General features: G+C 40.5%; 1 protein-coding gene across 5 annotated transcripts in view; it reads left to right on the forward strand.

Annotated features, from left to right (window-relative positions):
* LOC138702989 (titin homolog) overlaps positions 1–19,243 on the forward strand; it is a 914,774-nt gene that overhangs the window by 151,406 nt on the left and 744,125 nt on the right. For all 5 annotated transcript variants that reach the window (XM_069830459.1, XM_069830463.1, XM_069830460.1 and 2 more), the window contains 2 exons: positions 1,889–12,936; positions 15,573–15,921. In XM_069830459.1, coding sequence (XP_069686560.1) covers positions 1,889–12,936; positions 15,573–15,921 — 11,397 coding nt within the window. The remainder of the gene's footprint in view (positions 1–1,888; positions 12,937–15,572; positions 15,922–19,243) is intronic.

A 19,243-nucleotide genomic window follows, 5' to 3' on the forward strand; every position in this document is an offset into this window, starting at 1 on the left:
TCGTCTAGGAAAAACAATTTCACACATTTTACTGAAAAATTGAGCGACACATTACATTTTAAAGTATGCAAATTTTTGAAAAATATTTTTGTTAATAACTCAGAAACTGAGTGACTCACAGAAATGAAATTTCATCACATCATTATCTATCACACCGTGATTATGTGTACAAAAATCAAAATCTACAAAATAGAAATTTCACCCATTACCCCCCTTAAAGTAACAACTTTTAATCAGACTACGTATACTATGTTAATACTGTAATTCAGTGGTTCCCAAAGTGGGAGTCGCGACCCTTTGTGGGTCGCAAGATTATTTACAAAATAAAAGAAAGACGACTTATTAACAATTTGCAAATAAAGCTTTCAGGTATAACTCCCTATAAAGTTGATTTGAATAATTTCGAGGGAAAAATTGTTCCGGGGCCGGACATCGAACCCGGAACCTTTGGTTAAACGTACCAAGGGCAGATAATTGTAACGAAAGGCACCGAAGGCAACGGTACATTATACTGTATTCCATTACTTGATGGTAACACGAGAACAAACCATGCACGTTTCTTTTGTGATACAGGAAGTTATAAATCGATAATGGGGCAACCTACATCGGATACACATACATGACTTGTGCACGCTTTCCAGGCCGGAAACCGAATAAGGATGTCCTATACATTATAGGGTATATAAAAATATAGTCAGCTATAGGAAATACACAAAATACAGTACTATAGTAAAAATAAACCGTCAGTTAAGTCTATTTCTGAACCAATGAAAGTGTAAGTCAAAAATGTTATAAAGTAATTCATTAATAATTACATCTATAACCAAGATTTTGAGGAAATTAGAATTAGTATTCAGTTAATACTATTTGAAAGATCTAGAATTTTCATTGAACCAGATTGTGGTAGAAAGTTTCCTATTTTAATTTCACATCCCGTTATGTTTTCCGTGTGAAAAAACCCCATGCTCAGTGAACTCACTTCTAACAGTGAGCGTTCACTTGCTCTTACTAAATTTTTTTCATCTTTCTTAGAAGAGATTCAAGACTGGATTATAACGAGTTTAAATGTAAGTCAGTTTAACCAAATACAGTAACTAAGCACTAATGAATGTTTTATGAGCCTCAATTATTTCAAGTTAAAATTTCTGGAAGAAAGGGAGCCAATTACGCGATAATATAATATATCTTGTCCACATTGGGAAACTTACTTAAAATGAAACTGTTTTATCTAAATTGTGTTGGAATTCTGAGTCAAAGATGGAACATCAGTTAATTAAATAGATAGCTATTAATGTATTTAAAGCTTAAGGTTCGTATCTAAACATGTTATTTGGAAATAAAATTTGACTGAATATAGTGAAGTTGCTACCTGCTAGCATCAGGGACTGCCGAAATAAAATTCAATTCAAACGCAAACTTACTAGGCACTTGGTCAGTAATTGAGACTCGTTCAGACATGACTTCTTGTAAATAGTTATCTTATTCTAGCACAAAATATTTCAATATCCGGCAACTTCCTCACTATACATATAATTTTATTCTAGGTTTAATTTTTACTTAAGTAAAAAAAAAAAATCGTTCCTTGTTCTTAACTTCTACAATATACTTTATTAAACAGTTAATCTTTTTGTACATTGACTTTTATTGTATTTGTAAATGTAATATTAATTGTAATTATAATTGTAATTGTATTCTTAATATTGTAGTTGTAATCCCCTAGTAGAGGAGAAGAGAAGGCCCGTTGGCCTCATCTCTACCAGGTTAAATAAATAAATAAATAAATAAATAAATATATATATATATATATATATATATATATATATATATATATACTACCACTATACTATAATGTAACGCGGGTCTGAAGTATCTTTGATTTCTTTTTCAGAACATAATGTGGTAGAACTCCCACCCTTGAGATTCGTCAAGGAGACGTCCAACACAGGCAAACTTTTAATGGAGGCTGTCGTCATTGACGTCACACACGATGCTTTCGGCTCTGCTGCCGAAGACGACTTGCGCACGGACGCAGATCTCGAGGAGTTCTCAATTACTGACGACAACGGTCAACAGGCACCTCCATTACCCCACGATGTGGAGGAAGATGAGGCAGCACTCCTAGAGAAATTGAATACAGACTTCTTGGAACGGGCATTGGCTCCAACAGTTCCATATGAAGGCGCTGAGGACGTAGAAGCTCCAAAGAGACCTCCAAGAAGGAGTGAGGCAAAGCAGGATAGCGATACTTTCCATAGCCTGTCGCCTAATAAAGGACAACAGAAGGAAAGCGATACATTCTACAGCATTTCCCCTACGAAAGGCGGCCGTACCCCAAAAGAAGAAGAGGAACGAAGTGAACATTTCACAGATGCGGAAGCATATACTTCTCAATTGGATTCGCGGCCAGAATCATTTGCAAGCGCTCGTGGCAGTTCCGGAGAAGCCAGAGCCTTTCAAATTGCAGCTATCGAAGAAAAAAGGGCTGGTGACCAGTCTACAAAGAGTAGTCCGGCAGACCTCGTAAGAAATATACAAATAGACACAAAGAAGAAACAAGCTGCAGATGCGGAAATTCTGCAGGAGCAAGAGCTAAAAGAGGCAGAGCCTAAAGAGATAAGCTCTCGTCCAGGATCTCTGAAGAAGAAAATGCGGTCAGTGGAGAGTGGTCTGGGCAGATCTTTCGAAGAAAGCACAGAGGAAAAAGCACCAGGAGAGTTGCCGGGACCAAAACCTGAGCGTCCTGCACGAAGAGGATCCAGAAGTAGAAAAGAAAGATCAATAGAAAGTGGACAAGGAGGATCTTTCGAAGAAAGTGATGAACCAACAAGTAGTGAGGCCTCCGCTTCTGGTCCAAGGTTGGAGAGACGAGTTTCGCAGAAGAAGAAACTTTCTACAGAAGTTGGTTTGATAGAGGCTCACATGAAGAAGATACAGGAGCAGCAAAAATTGAAGAAGGAAGATTCACGTTCTGAAGAAGGAGAGGAAGTGAAGAAAGCTAAACCAGGAGAGATAAAGCGCTCGAGTGGTAAAGAAAGGCGAGTTTCGACAGAAGTACAGACAGAAGGAAGTATAAAGAAAAAGCGCAGTGTTCCTAAAAGAACGCAGTCAGTTGAGGCTAAAGGCTCGGAAGATACCCAACAGAAAATCGCCAGCAAACAACGGTTTCTTTCTTCCTCCAGCGTCGATCTTCCCACCCTTCAGGCAACAGTGGATGCCAAGGCAGTTCAAGAAATTGGAGAGGGTTCGCTAATAGAATCTCTGACTCGATCACTTCAGGATATTCAGAAAGGTCTCGCTTCCGTAGAGGAACAGGTGAAATTGCAGTCTGGTTCGGAACCAGGGTCAGCAAAGTCAAGTCTTTCTGTACTAGAGGCACTAACGCAACCAATTCAAGACAGTTTGGCGTTAGTAGAAGGAAAATCATCTACTGAAACATCACCTGAAGAACATTCCCCTGGAAAATTGTTGGAAACAATTTCACAGCCAATTCAGGAATTTCAGAAAGGTCTAGCGCTAGTAGAACAACAGATAGAAGTTGAAATGGGTGAGGAATCTTTGTTGGAGAGGACTAGTGTTTCTATTCTGGAGAACGTGGCGCAACCAGTGCAGGAATTGCAACGCGACATCGCTTTAATCCAACTGAAACAGCAGTTTGCAGAAAGCAAACATGAAGAGATTCCAATACTTACAGAAGAACCCTTGTCAGAAGAGACGATTAAGCCAGCACTTGAAACAATAACGCAATCCATACAAGAACTACAAAGGGGAATCGCAGTTTTGCAGCAACACACTGCCTTCGAAGATACCGGTGAGACAACATCCAAGATCGACAGTTATGCTATTTTGGAAACTTTGAGTCATCCCTTGCATGAACTTCGCAGAGGATTAGCGGAAGTAGAGCAGCAAGCTGTGCTGGAAACAACAGAAGAAGCCATTGGTCATTCCATTCTGGAGGCTGTTGCTCTTCCTCTTCAAGAACTGCAAAAGGGTTTAGAGTTGGTAGAGCAGCAAACTGTAGTCGAAGTTGGGACTTTGGATGTACCCAAACTGCCCAGTCAAGTAGCATTACAGACCCTTTCCGATCCAGTTGAAGAACTAAAGAAAGGACTGGCACAAATTGGACAGGCTTTCTTAATTGAAACGGAACCATCCAAACCTCTTCCAGGAACAATTCCTGTTTTGAAAACACTGGAAGCATCCGTACAAGAGCTACAGCATGGTGTCGAATCTGTGTCAAAACTCAAAAGTGTAGAAGAAACAACAGGTAAGGCCATTTTAAGTGAAGTTACCAAGTTAGATACCGTGGCAGCTTTAGCTCAACCGCTGGTAAAATTGCAAAAATGTTTAACAGACATAGAGATCAAAGAATTTAAATCAAAAGGGGAATATGCGACAGCTGCTGAGAAAATAGATCCATCGCTGGAAGAAATCGTGGAGCCACTTTCAGAGTTAAAGAAAGAGTTAACAAAGATAGAAAAACAAATAGTTTCAGGATCAAGTGAAAAGTTGGCATTGGAGACCGCTCGTACTCAAACTGTGCAGTCTTTGATCCAACCTATCAGAGCTTTGCAGCAAAGTATTGAAGTTGTTCAAGAAATTGCAAGCACAGATAGGGCTGAAGCTAGTGTCGCTATTGTAGAAAAGTTGGTGCAACCATTACAATCTTTCACTGAGACTTTGATAAAAATAGAACAAGATGCTGTTCTTGAATCTGCGTCGAAATTAACAACAGACACGAAAAGTCTGTCTACTGCAAAAGTTATAACACATTCACTTCAAGACTTACAAAAAGCAATTGAAACAGTAGAGAAGAGTAGCATCGCAGAAGTTCAAGAAGAACAAGGAGCTAAAGTTGTTTCCAAACTGACGGAGCTAGTGCAGCCTTTAGCGCAGCTCAAACAGGGACTGGTAGAAGCTATACAAGCTACTTTCGTAGAAGAAAGTGGTGAGTTGGTGTCCAAAAAGTCGCCGAGTGTAGCTGTGGAATGTCTTGTGCAACCATTAGACACATTGGAAAAAGAATTGGCAAAAACGGAGCAACATATTGTTTTCACAATGAAGAAATCTGATACAAAAGATGTGGAAGCATTTGAGTCACTCCTTCAACCAATCCAAGAACTGCAAAAAGGCGTTTCTGCTATCAAGCATCAAGCAACTGAGACAACAGAGAAGCCGAGTCTCTCAATAATCGAATCGCTTGTGCAGCCTTTGCAGAGCTTGCAAATGGGCGTGACACTTTTAACACCTAAGGAGTCCAGTCTGTTAGTTCTAGAGGATATGTCACAGACAGTTGAGGCACTACAGCACGGAGTTGCTACAATAGAAAAACAAGTGCTTTCACAATCTAAACAAGATCCATCGAGAGTAGTAGTTACGAAGTTGGGTGTGCTTGTAGAACCTTTGAAGGAACTCCAAAAAGAATTAAATTTAGTTGAACAGAAAATTCAGTTTGAATCAGCTGAAGAATTGACAACTGAAGTTTCGAGTATATCTGCTCTTAGAAGTTTAGCACAACCATTACAAGAGTTGCAGAGAGGATTGGTCCAAATTGAACATCTTGCGATTGAGTCTGATGTGAAGCCAATTGCAGAACGTGCTGCTGAAGTCCTGGTGGAGCCAATGTTGGAACTCCAGAGAGGTTTACATGTAATACAGCAACAGGCGATATTGGAGGCTGATTCCGGCTCTAGTAAAGGGTTCACGATATTAGAAACTTTAGCACAACCACTGAGAGAACTGCAGCGTGGACTGACAGCAGTAGAAGAACAGAATGTTATGACTCTCGAAGAAGCTCCAATATTCGAGAAAGCTGCAAGTTTATCAGCTCTTGAGAAAATAACACAATCTGTACAAGAACTCAACCGTGGAATTGCTACAATTGAACATCGTGCTATTGTGGAAACAGGAGCTCCTATTCCACAGCAAGCAAGCTTGTCAGCTTTGAAAGAGATTGCGAAACCTTTGCTGGAACTCCATAAAGGTCTAATCCAAGTAGAGGACCAAATATTTGAACCTGGAGACAAACCGTTGCCAGATAGGTCAAGTATTCAGAAATTGGAGGTTATTGCAAAACCACTTCAAGAACTTACTCGAGGCTTAGCTCAAGTCGAGCAAGCTTTAGTGCTTGAACCTGCTATGGAAATTACTGCTGAAAAAGCGAGTATTGCCGCTCTTCAAACTTTGGCACAACCATTGCAAGCTCTTCAAAAAGGCATCGCGGTGGTCCAATACCAAACTGCATTGGAAGCCGATACAACCTTGTCAGCAGGTGAGTCTATATTCCAGACACTAGCACAGCCATTGCAAGACCTTCAGAGAGGAATAGCAGTTGTTCAGGAACAAGTTGTGATGGAACCACCATTGGAACAACTTTCAGCATTGCCTGCCCTTGAGACTCTAGCTCACTCAATAGAAGAAATTCATAAAGGTATCGCTCTTGTTGAGGATCAGGCTATATTCGAAGGGGGAGAGGAAGCAATCTCAGAAAAAACAGCTATGTCCATTTTAGAGACCATAGCTCAACCATTGAAAGAGTTACAGAAGAACCTTGCCCGTATTGAGCATCATGTGTTATTAGAAGCTGTTTCTGAAAGAGAGGGTGGTTTATCTTTTGTAGAAACATTAGCTAATCCCGTGCGTGAATTACAAAAAGGTCTTGCTTTAATAGAACAGCATGCCGTATTAGAAGCTGGAGCAAAACCTATTACTGGATCGGCAGCTATTTCGATGGTAAAAGCGATTGCCCAACCTATACATGAAATTCATGCAGGTCTGGCTCAAATACAAGAGCAGGTTGTAATGGAAGCTAGAGAGATACCGATGTCCGAAAGGACGGAACTTTCTGTTCTCAAAACGCTTGCAAAACCAATACAACAGTTACAAAAGAGCTTAGCTGTTATTGAGCATCAGGCTGTTCTTGAAGGAGGAGAACCGTTATCCAAAACGTTCGGAGTATCAATGCTTGAAACACTAGCACAACCTTTGAAGGAACTCCATAGAAATTTAGTTCAAGTCGAACAGCAGGTTGTACTCGAAGCAGGAGATAGAAGTATAGCTACAGAAGGTGGTCTGTCTCTCTTGGAAACAATTGCTCATCCTGTACAAGAACTTCAAAGAGGAATTGCCTTGATTCAGCAACAGGCTGCGCTAGAAGCTAGAGAGGTGGATTTATCCGATAAGAGCGCCGTTTCAGTACTTAAAACTCTCGCACGGCCAATGCAAGAGTTGCAACGTGGTTTAGCACAAATTGAACAACAAGTTGTAATGGAGGCAAGAGAAGAACCTATGACAGAAAGGACAGATATTACCTTTCTTAAAACACTTGCTCAACCTATAAAACAAATACAGAAGAGCATTGCTGTAATCGAACAACAGGCTGTGTTCGAACCGGTCCCAGAACCGATATCTGACATTACAAGTGTAGCCCTCTTAAAAACGCTGGCACATCCATTGCATGAACTGCAGAAGAACTTAGTTCAAATCCAGCAACAAGTAGCACTTGAAGCGAAGGACCAACCAATTTCTGAAATAAGTTTATCGGCACTAAAAACGCTAGCACAACCTGTTCAAGAAATACAGAGAGAAATTGCAATTGTTCAGCAGCAAGCAACTTTAGAAGCTGGGGATGAAGAAATGTCGGATCGCACTAGTATATCAATGTTACAGACCCTGGCGCAACCTCTCGAAGAACTGCAGAGAGGAATCGCTCAAATCCAACAGCAGGTCGCACTTGAAGCGAGAGCAGAAGAAATGTCAGAAATGACAAACATATCCATTCTGCAAGCTCTAGCCAAACCAATTCAGGAGTTACACAGAGGTATTGCTCTAATTCAGCAGCAAGCAGTTTTTGAAGGAGGAGTTGAATCTATTTCAGAGAAAGCTAGTGTATCTGTGTTGCAGACCCTAGCTCAGCCGGTGCAAGAGTTACTTAAAGGAATTGCTGTTGTTCAACAGCAAGCACCTGTAGAACATGGCGAGGAATTGTCAGAGAAGGAAAACGTTTCGATTTTGAAGACTTTAGCACAACCCATTAAAGAGCTGCACAGGGGTTTGGTTCAAGTGGAACAACAAGTTGCCCTGGAAGCTGGAGTTGAGAGAATGCCGAAACAGAGCTTCTCTATATTGGAAACTCTAGCACAGCCAATTCACGAACTTCAACGTGGCATTGCCTTGATTGAGAAACAAGCAGTTTTGGAAGCTGGCGAAGTGGTTTCTGAAGGAGCGAACTTGTCTCTTCTGAAAACACTAGCTAAACCACTGCAGGAGTTACAAAAAGGTATTGTAATGATAGAGCAGCAACAAGTTCTGGAGGGTGCCGTTGAACCACTTTCAGATGACGCAACCAATATATCAGATTTACCCACTTTGGCAAGCACAACAGAAGTATCTCAGGAGCTTGGACTAGTACATATAGAGGAACAGCGTGCATTGGAGGGAGACGTGGAGACTCTATCGGATAGAACTGATCCGAAAGACCTAGCATCCATTGCTATTTCTCATGAGTCACGGAAAGATGTGGCTGTGGTCCATCAACAAACTGCTCTGGAGGGAAGGACATCTGAATTGAAGACTGAAACAACAGAACAACAAATAGCTCGCATTAGTCAAGAGATAGGACGAGAATCAGCAGTTGTGAAAGAGCATGAGGTCTTAATGGCCGCTAGTAAGAGTGCTATGGCAGAGAAAGTAGAAACAGAAATGGAAAGTGACCAGAAACAAAAAGATAAAGGTGAAATTGAGCTTAAAGGGAGAGAGGAAGAAGAAACTGTTAAGAAGAAACAAGAACTAGAATCTAAAAAGACAAAAGAAGACATAAAGCATAAAGAGAAAGAAGAAGTAGCACATAAGAAAGCGAAAGAAGAAATCAAACGTAAGGAAGGAGAGCAAGAAGAAACAGAACGTAAAAAGGATGAACAAGAAACTGAAAGAAAGAAGAAAAAGGAACAAGATCAGACCGAACGTAAGAAGCAGGAAGAAGCAGAACCTAAACAGAAAGAAGCTGAACATAAACAGAAGGCAGAAGTAGAACTTGTAAAGAAAGAAAAAGAAGCAGTGACAAGTAAGGAGGAAATACTAGAACGCAAGGAAAAGGAAGAAAAAGAACGTATAAGTAAGGAAAAAGAAGAAGATGAACTTAAGAAGAAACAGGAAGAAGAAAAGAGTGTAAAGAAAGAGAAACTAGAAGCCGAACGGAAGAAGGAAGAAGAACGATTAAAGAAAGAGAAAGAAGCCGAAAGGAAGAAGGAAGAAGAACGTATAAAGGAGAAAGAAGAAGCTGAACAGAAGAAGAAGAAAGAAGAAAGTGTAAAGAAAGAGAAAGAAGAAGCTCAACTGAAAAAGAAGGAAGAAGAACGTGTAAAGAAAGAGCAAGAAGAAGCACAACTAAAAAAGAAGGAAGAAGCAGAACTGAAAAAGAAGAAAGAAGAAGAAGATCGTATAAAGAAGGAGAAAGAAGAAACTGAACGCAAAAACGAAGAAGAGCGTATTAAGAAGGAAAAAGAAGCTGATGAGAAGAAGAATGAAGAAGAACGCCTAAAGAAAGAGAAAGAAGAAGCGGAACTGAAGAAGAAGGAAGGAGAACGTGTAAAGAAAGAGAAAGAAGAAGCAGAACTGAAAAAGAAGGAAGAAGAAGAGCGTATAAAGGAGAAAGAAGAAGCTGAACGGAAAAAGGAAGAAGAACGTGTAAAGAAAGAGAAAGAAGTAGAACTGAAAAAGAAGGAAGAAGAACGTGTAAAGAAAGAGAAAGAAGAATCGGAACTGAAAAAGAAGGAAGAAGCAGAACGTAAGAAGAAAGAAGAAGAACGCATAAAGAAGGAGAAAGAAGAAGGTGAACGCAAAAGGAAGGAAGAAGAACGTGTAAGAAAAGAGAAAGAAGAAGCGGAACTGAAAGAGAAGGAAGAAGCAGAACAGAAGAAGAAGGAAGAGCAGGAACATTTAAAGAAGGAGAAAGAAGAAACTGAACAGAAAAAGAAGGAAGAACGTATAAAGAAAGAGAAAGAAGAAGCGGAGCTGAAGAAGAAGGAAGAAGAACGTGTAAGGAAAGAGAAAGAAGAAGCAGAACTGAAAAAGAAAACGGAAGAAGCAGAATGCAAGAAGAAGGAAGAAGAAGAACATATAAAGAAGGAGAAAGAAGAAGCTGAACGCAAAAAGGAAGAAGAGCTAGTAAAGAAGGAAAGGGAAGAAGTTGAACAGAAGAAGAAGGAAGAAGAACGTGTAAAGAAAGGGAAAGAAGAAGCGGAACTGAAAAAGAAAGAAGAACAACGTGTAAAGAAAGAGAAAGAGGAAGCAGAACTGAAAAAGAAAACAGAAGAAGCAGAAAGTAAGAAAAAAGAGGAAGATCGCATAAAGAAGGAGAAAGAAGAAGCTGAACGCAAAAAGGAAGAAGAACGTGTCAGAAAAGAGAAAGAAGAAGCGGAACTGAAAAAGGAGGAAGCAGAACATAAGAAGAAGGAAGAAAAACGCATAAAGAAGGAGAAAGAAGAAGCTGAACGCAAAAGGAAGGAAGAAGAACGTGTCAGAAAAGAGAAAGAAGAAACGGAACTGAAAGAGAAGGAGGAAGCTGAAAGAAAGAAGAAAGAGGAAGAAAGTATAAAAAAGGAGAAAGAAGAAGCTGAACGGGAAAAGAAGGAAGAAGAAGAACGCGTAAAGAAAGAGAAAGAAGAAGCAGAACTGAAAAAGAAAAACGAAGATGCAGAACGTAAGAAGAAGGAAGAAGAACGTATAAAGAAGGAAGAAGAAGAACGTGTAAAGAAGGAGAAAGAAGAACGTGTAAAGAAGGAGAAAGAAGCTGAACGGAAAAAGAAGGAAGAAGAACGTATAAAGAAAGAGAAAGAAGAAGCTGAACTGAAAAAGAAGAAGGAAGAAACAGAACGTAAAAAGAAGGAAGAAGAAGAGCGTGTAAAGAAGGAGAAAGAGGAAGCAGAACTGAAAAAGAAGGAAGAGGAACGTGTAAAGAAAGAGAAAGAAGAAGCTGAACTGAAAAAGAAGAAGGAAGAAACAGAACGTAAAAAGAAGGAAGAAGAAGAACGTGTAAAGAAGGAGAAAGAGGAAGCAGAATTGAAAAAGAAGGCAGAGGAACGTGTAATGAAAGAGAAAGAAGAAGCTGAACTGAAAAAGAAGAAGGAAGAAACAGAACGTAAAAAGAAGGAAGAAGAAGAACGTGTAAAGAAGGAAAAAGAAGCTGAACGGAAAAAGAAGGAAGAAGAAGAACGTGTCAAGAAGGAGAAAGAAGAAGCTGAACTGAAAAAGAAGGAAGAAGAAACAGAACGTAAAAAGAAGGAAGAAGAAGAACGTGTAAAGAAGGAAAAAGAAGCTGAACGGAAAAAGAAGGAAGAAGAAGAAGAACGTGTAAAGAAGGAGAAAGAAGAAGCTGAATTGAAAAAGAAGGAAGATGAACGTGTAAAGAAAGAGAAGGAAGAAGCAGAACTGAAAAAGAAGAAGGAAGAAACAGAACGTAAAAAGAAGGAAGAAGAACGTGTAAAGAAGGAAAAAGAAGAAGCTGAACGGAAAAAGAAGGAAGAAGAAGAACGTGTAAAGAAGGAGAAAGAAGAAGCTGAATTGAAAAAGAAGGAAGATGAACGTGTAAAGAAAGAGAAAGAAGAAGCAGAACTGAAAAAGAAGAAGGAAGAAACAGAACGTAAAAAGAAGGAAGAAGAAGAACGTGTAAAGAAGGAAAAAGAAGAAGCTGAACAGAAACAGAAGGAAGAAGAAGGACGTGTAAAGAAAGAGAAAGAAGAAGCGGAATTGAAAAAGAAGGAAGAAGCTGAACGTAAGAAGAAAGAAAAAGCTGAACGGAAGAAAGAAGAAGAACGTGTAAAGAAAGAGAAAGAAGAAGCGGAACTGAAAAAGAAGGAAGAAGAACGTGTAAAGAAAGAGAAAGAAGAAGCGGAATTGAAAAAGAAGGAAGAAGAACGTGTAAAGAAAGAGAAAGAAGAAGCTGAACTGAAAAAGAAGGAAGAAGCAGAACGCAAGAAGGAAGAAGAAGAACGCATAAAGAAGGAGAAAGAAGAAGCTGAACGGAAAAAGAAGAAAGAACATGCAAAGAAAGAGAAAGAGGAAACGGAACTAAAAAAGAAGAAGGAAGAATCAGAACGTAAGAAGGAAGAAGAACGTATAAAGAAAGAGAAAGAAGAAGCAGAACTGAAAAAGAAGCAGGAAGAGGATCGTAAGAAGAAGGAAAAGGAAGAAGCTGAGCGCAAGAAGAAGGAAGAAGAAAGTATAAAGAAAGAAGAAGCAGAGCAGAAGAAAAAAGAACATAGGAAGGCGGAGGAAGCACAACGTCAGAAAGAGGAGAAAGTTGGTAGTAAGGAGAAAATTGAAGCAGAACAGAAAAAGGGAGAAGATTCAGAAGATAAGGGGATAGAGCAAAAGGAAGTTGTAGGCAGAAAGCAGGAAGAAGAAACTAAACGTAAGAAAAAGGAACAAGATGGAGAGGAAGTTAAGAAGAAAGAAGTGAAAGAACGAAAGAAAACAGAACAAGATAAAACAGATAGTACAAAGAAGAAAGAAAAGGAAGAAACCATGCTTAAAGATAAAGGAAACGAAGTATCAAAAATTGAGGAATCGAAGGATTTATCTGTCGCTAAATCTGACGTCACAAAGAAACCAGAATCATTAGCCCGACGAAGGAGAAGCAAGGCAGAGGCGGAGGAAACTTCACGTGCCAGAAGAGATTCGAAGTCTGGAGTCAAGGAGAAAGAAGACGAGAAAGCAGGTACCGATCAAGTTGAGTGGGTCGCCTCAGGAGTTGTTCAAAAGACGCGCAGCTTCGACGAGAGACCTTGGACCGAGGACCAGTCGCTGGCACGCCAGAGGCAGTACGACGACTCATTGGACAGCACCGAAACCATCACGTACAGCTCGTCCTCCAGCACCCTCACGCCCACGAGGGTCGGCGCCGACGAAACGCGGCGGATCACAGTCCGGGAGAAAGTTGAAGTAAGTACTGTTCTCTTCGTTAAGGGAAGCCGCAATTCACCAAAAATTCATTTTTCATATTTTCATAAATAAAATTCCCTAGTGAGAGGGCATAAGGTAAAGGTTGCTAATACTGTGATACGAGTAATATTTTGATAGGTTTTTTTTTTTTTGAAAATGTATTACAATTTTACTGAGCGAAGGACCGGTTATGTGCAGCAAGTTGTCCACTTTTTCATTTTTTCATTTCATTTATTATATTTCATGTATCTTTCACTAGCAATGAAGCTTTAAGATGTGGAACAAGTCAAAATTTTACAATATTAGAATTACAATTACAATTTTTACAATTTTTTACAATTTTTACAGTTTTACAATTTTGTAATTTTCTACAATTTTTTTACAATTTAATACAATTTTTTACAATATTTTGGCGAGATGTAGTGGAATAAAGTAAGACCCGAGGATTCATCAAAAGATTACCTGGCATTTGCATTATGGTTGGGGAAAATCTCGGGAAAAAAAACCCCACCCAGGTAATCAAACCAAAGGGGGTGAAATAAAGTGAGGCCGAGGACTCACCATAGACCACCCGGCTTCAGTCCCACGGCTGGGGAAAACCTCGGAAGAAACAATTCATTGAGACTAAACGGGGGATCCAACCCAAGCCTGAGCGCAGCTCCGGATCAGCAGGCCACTAACATTCCCTTAAAGGTAAGCGTTCACTACATCGAATCGCATGCATCGGACGAATCGCAAAGATCGGAAAAAGACTATCTTTGCTGTAATTGTTATGTAACCGCGTTCACTACATCGTATCGGACGCATCGCCTCACGACAAATCCGTCCACGTTTCTCGGATGGGCAACTTTCCCGATGCGTGCGATCATGGCCTTCTTTAATAAATCAATGTTAATTGGTAAACTGTTACTATTATGTTGTGCCATGTTCAGTGTCGCCCCAAAATGGCAGACGGAAAACTTATTTCGCGTGTAGAAAATTGCGAAGAATTATATAATTTGAGGCGTTCCCATTACAGTAATCAAGTCGTTTCTTGCAAAATATATTAAGTAACCAATATTTCTTTCGTTTCTTCCTCTTCAATTAAGACGCATGAAGCAATTATAAATTCTTATTCGCTAACAGATGTAATTAATAGACCTAACCTCAACTCCTCTGCTTTCAGTAATGTCATATTTTAAACAGCTGATAGGGGAATCCGATGAGGCGATGAGGTGAAGCCGTTACAGTGAACGCACTGCACTTAAAATATCCGTTGCGTGCGATTCGTACGAGGAGTGCGATACGATGTAGTGAACTCTTACCTTAATAAGTTAACGCAAAAAAAAAAAACGAACTTTCTCTCGCTCGGTAAAATTGTAATAAATTCTCAAAAAGAGCCATCACAATATTACTCGTATCACAGTATTATCAACTTTTACCTATAGGCTATGCCTTCGGAAACAAAAAAAAAAATCTTTTTGTTGAAAGGTCTTTCCTCAATACGATGTTGAAAAAAAGTTTTTCCAAGACCGTGACTAAATGCGGTTTATAGGTTACAAAAAGCGGGAGAGAAATGAACATTTTAATCCTAGGGAGATAATGTAGTACTTCCCTCCCTAATATACGTTCTGTACATGTTTCACAGCGATCTAACCTTAATTTATAAGATACTAATTACCTTAACCAAGAAATACACGTCGTCATCCACTTTCGACAAGAAAGTTTGAACATCATCCTTGGACAATACTTCAGACTTTTTTGCACTATATCCAACTGAATTCTTTTTTAATAATGCAATACTTTTTCCATATTTACTAATATCAATGTTATCATTTATCATTCAAATCATAGAGTACTGGGTGTTCATTTCAAAGTGTGTCATGACGTCACTGTTGTGAGTCAGCGATTTGAAGAGAGTTTCAGCTTTTATGTCAGAGAAGTTGGCTATTAATCAAGGCGTTCAATCTGAACTTGAGAACGTATATGGTATAATTTGAACGTCGTAGCAACAGATGGCTGTCTGTAAAGTCTTTGTGCTACCATAACCTCTTTCGAACTGTGTTTTGCGCGGGCAGGGTATTTATTATCATCGGTTGCGTACGGCAACATTCCACAACACAAATCAAATGCTTCGTGTCCATGTTGACCGTCGTAGTTAATGTCAACAAATACGTAAATAATCGTCTTAACCCTCACCCCATATTCCGACAGTAAGAAAAAAACTCTCCTCAGTAGGTGTTTCCAAACAGTTCACGTTCCTGTCACTACAGGCGTTACCGTACATATCGGTAAGTACTCTTCAGAATGAACGCCGTAGTTGCTAGGCAACTTCTCTGACACAAAGGTAATACGCCTCTGCGGAAGTGTAGGAAGTTTGAATTCTCTAGGCTCATCGAATAGACACATGACGGCATACAGTGAGCCATGACACACTTTGAACTGAACACGCAGTAGATATCACGACCATTTGCATGAGCCGCCAGAGCGCACCATGGCAGTGAACTGCTTTTGCAGCGAAACTACAAACAACTTGCAGCTGGTGCGGCTGGCTCCGTCTGTCTTTCTCTCTTTTCAAGGTCTTCTTATCACTTCGTGAGCACGAGTTGCCCATCCATGTCCGAGCATCTCAGTGACACCCTGTACTTTGGTTTCAGTCCGGCCCGCGGGACGCCCGCAAGAAGCCGACGTTCGCGACGCGGCTGACGGACCGCACGGCGGCGCAGGGCTCCCGCATCAAGCTGACCTGCAGCGTGGTGGGCAGCCCGGACCCCGCGGTCCACTGGCTGCGCGACGGCCTGCCCCTGGACGAGAAGCGCTACCGCACGCGCTGCGAGGACGGCCTGGCCTGCCTCGAGGTGCTCAACGCGACGCCCGGCGACTCGGGGGAGTTCTCCTGCGTGGCCCGCAACCTGCACGGCGAGGCCTCCACCACGGCCACGTTACGGGTCTTCGCAGGATTCGAACCCGCGCCCTCTCCGCCCACGTTCACCAGATCCATTAAAGGTGAAATCTCTCTGATGAATCGTTCTCTGTTATCGAGTGACTACCATTTGATTCAATCTTCAAAGGCAGTACATGCTTAACTGCCCTCTCCTTTAATATTCTAGTAGTAGAAACGGGCCTACAAATAAATCTGTAGTAAAGCTACAATCTATCCGTAGCAGAAAGATTACTCTTTTTCTCCCATTCATTGGAACCGTATACGCATTTTTTGTGTGGTAGTATTGTATTCTTCTCATTCTCTTTGTGTTCCCTTGTTCTCCTTCTACTCGCCCCGTTCGCCTTATCTTCGCTTTGTTCTCCTCATATTTCTCTTGTTCTCCTTGCATTTTCCTTGCTGCCTTTGTTTTCTCCTTACCTTCTTCTTCTTCCCCTTGTTATTCTTGTGTTTCTCTTGTTCTCTTTGTGCTCGCCCTGTTCGCCTTGTCTTCGCTTTATTCTCCTCATATTTCTCTTTCCTCCTCGCATTTCCATTGCTGCCATTGTTTTGTCCATACCTTCTTCCTTTTCCCCTTGTATTTCCCTTGTTATTCTTGTGTTCCCCTTGTTCTCCTTCCTTATACTCGCCCTCTTCGCCTTGTCTTCGCTTTGTTCTCCTCATATTTCTCTTTTCTCCTCGCATTTCCCTTGCTGCCATTGTTTTGTCCGTACCTTCTTCCTTTTCCCCTTGTATTCCCCTTGTTATTCTTGTGTTCCCCTTGTTCTCCTTCCGTATACTTGCCCTGTTCGCCTTGTCTTCGCTTTGTTCTCCTCATATTTATCTTTTCTCCTCGCATTTCCCTTGCTGCCATTGTTTTATCCGTACCTTCTTCCTTTTCCCCTTGTATTCCCCTTGTTATTCTTGTGTTCCCCTTCTTCTCCTTCCTTATACTCTCCCTGTTCGCCTTGTCTTCGCTTTGTTCTCCTCATATTTCTCTTTTCTCCTTGCATTTCCCTTGCTGCCATTGTTTTGTCCGTACCTTCTTCCTTTTCCCCTTGTATTCCCCTTGTTATTCTTGTGTTCCCCTTCTTCTCCTTCCTTATGCTCGCCCCGTTCGCCTTGTCTTCGCTTTGTTATCCTCATATTTCTCTTGTCATCCTTGCATTTTCCTTGCTGCCATTGTTTTCTCCTTACCTTCTTCTTCTTCCCCTTGTTATTCTTGTGTTTCTCTTGTTCTCCTTGTGCTCGCCCTGTTCGCCTTGTCTTCGCTTTGTTCTCTTTATATTTCTCTTTTCTCCTCGCATTTCCCTTGCTGCCATTGTTTTGTCCGTACCTTCTTCCTTTTCCCCTTGTATTCCCCTTGTTATTCTTGTGTTCCCCTTGTTCTCCTTCCTTATACTCGCCTTGTTCGCCTTGTCTTCGCTTTGTTCTCCTCATATTTCTCTTTTCTCCTCGCATTTCCCTTGCTGCAATTGTTTTGTCCGTACCTTCTTCCTTTTCCCCTTGTATTCCCCTTGTTATTCTTGTGTTCCTCTTGTTCTCATGTGTGCCCCTTGCTGTCTTTGTGTTCCCCTTGTTCTCCTTGTGCTGACCTTGTTCGCCTTGCCTTCGTTTTGTTCTCCTTGTATTCCCGTTGTTCTTCTTGTGTTCCTCTTCGTTTGTTTTTTCCTTGTTGTCTTTGTATTTCCCTTGTTCTCTCTCTTTGTCTTACCTTATTCGCCTTGTATTCGTTTTGTTCCCCTTGCATTCCCCTTCCTCTCATTGCCTTCTCCTTGCCTTCTCTTTTCCTCCTTGCATTCCCCTTATTCTCCGTGTCTTCCCGTTATCTTTGTATTCCACTTGTTCTCCTCATATTTCTCTTGTTTTCCTTGCATTTCCCTTGCTACCACTTTTCTCCTTACCTTCTTTCTTTTCCCCTTGTATTCCCCTTGTTATTCTTGTGTTTCCCTTGTTCTCCTTGTCTTTTGTCTTTTCTTCTTCTATTCCCCTTGTTTTTCTTCTGTTCCTCTGGTTCTCATGTATTCTTCTTGCTGTCTTTGTGTTCCCCTTGTGCTGACCTTGTTCGCCTTGCAATCGTTTTGTTCTCCTTGTATTTCCGTTGTTTTTCTTGTGTTACTCCTCGTTCTCTTTGTAATTCCCTTGTTCTCTCTGTCTTACCCTGTTCCCCTTTCATTCCCCTTGCTCTCATTTTCTTCTTTTTCTCCTTGCATTCCTCTTACAGTCTTACTAATAAACCGTGTATAGTTTTTATGCGAGACTTATGCAGAGTTGAGACAGAAAACGTTACTAATAAACCGTGAATAAGCTATGGACGTATAAACAGGCTGTAACTATACAATGGGAATTGCTTTGCAGTAGTTATATACACGAAACCCCTTGTTTAAGCGTTGTATATAGAGAAAAAATGGCCGCCCCTCTAACAGCTGTTCGTATAGACTGTCATTTTATGATGATGGATGCCTTGTAACCAAAGAAGAACAAACCAAAGATCATAGAATTATTAGAATAATATTGCTGTAGCTTGTACTCTCTGACCAAAATGTAGTGTGGTAATCGATTAGAGCCAGTTGTACTATCGATACTTAACATGTAACACTAGAGCGCTCTACCGGATGCAATAGAGAACCTCAGATATTCTATTACCTTTCGTAACGAAGTAATAACGAAACTATGACGTAGCTGTGTAACAGTTATACTGTTATACACGACGTATGTAGTGATTATTAGTAAGGAATTTACACACGACGTATAAACGAGCTACTCATTTTATAAGTACAAGACAGTTAAACGTGTGTATATAGAGTTTTTATTAGTAAGACCGTTATTCGCCATGTCTTCCTTTTATCTTTGTATTCCACTTGTTCTTCTTATATTCTTCTTGTTTCATTTCTTGTACCACACACACACACGTAGTTACACATAAAGATACACAGCACATAAGAACTGTGCACCTATCGACATGTAAGTAGTTTTTTTTTCCCCTGAGAGTTATGCCGCATGTTTCGCAGGAAGAACATTGATTGCTACCGGTACCCGACTCTATTTCGTAGCTTTAGAATGACACTTTATAATGAGAAAGTGTGTCAAGATCAATATTTCGATGACTTAGGTTTGGGGTACAGATATTGTATGTCCACTTTCTTAACTTTCGGAAAACCTTGAAAGAAGTGTTTCCTGTTGCATACATCACATAGATATAATACAGCAAAATATAATTTTTATATTATTAATGCCCCAGATAATACAATACTTGTTCAGAATGAAGATCTAGCCTCATACTGTCAGTATATCACCATATCTCAATTTTGACCAGAAATGGACATACAATACCTGTGCTCTTACCCATCGAGTTAGCGAGCCTGGCCGCGAAACCAGGTGGTCCGGGTTCGAATCCCGGTCGGTGCA

Source organism: Periplaneta americana, chromosome 7, assembly GCF_040183065.1.
Source record: "Periplaneta americana isolate PAMFEO1 chromosome 7, P.americana_PAMFEO1_priV1, whole genome shotgun sequence".
Lineage (NCBI taxonomy): Eukaryota > Metazoa > Arthropoda > Insecta > Blattodea > Blattidae > Periplaneta > Periplaneta americana.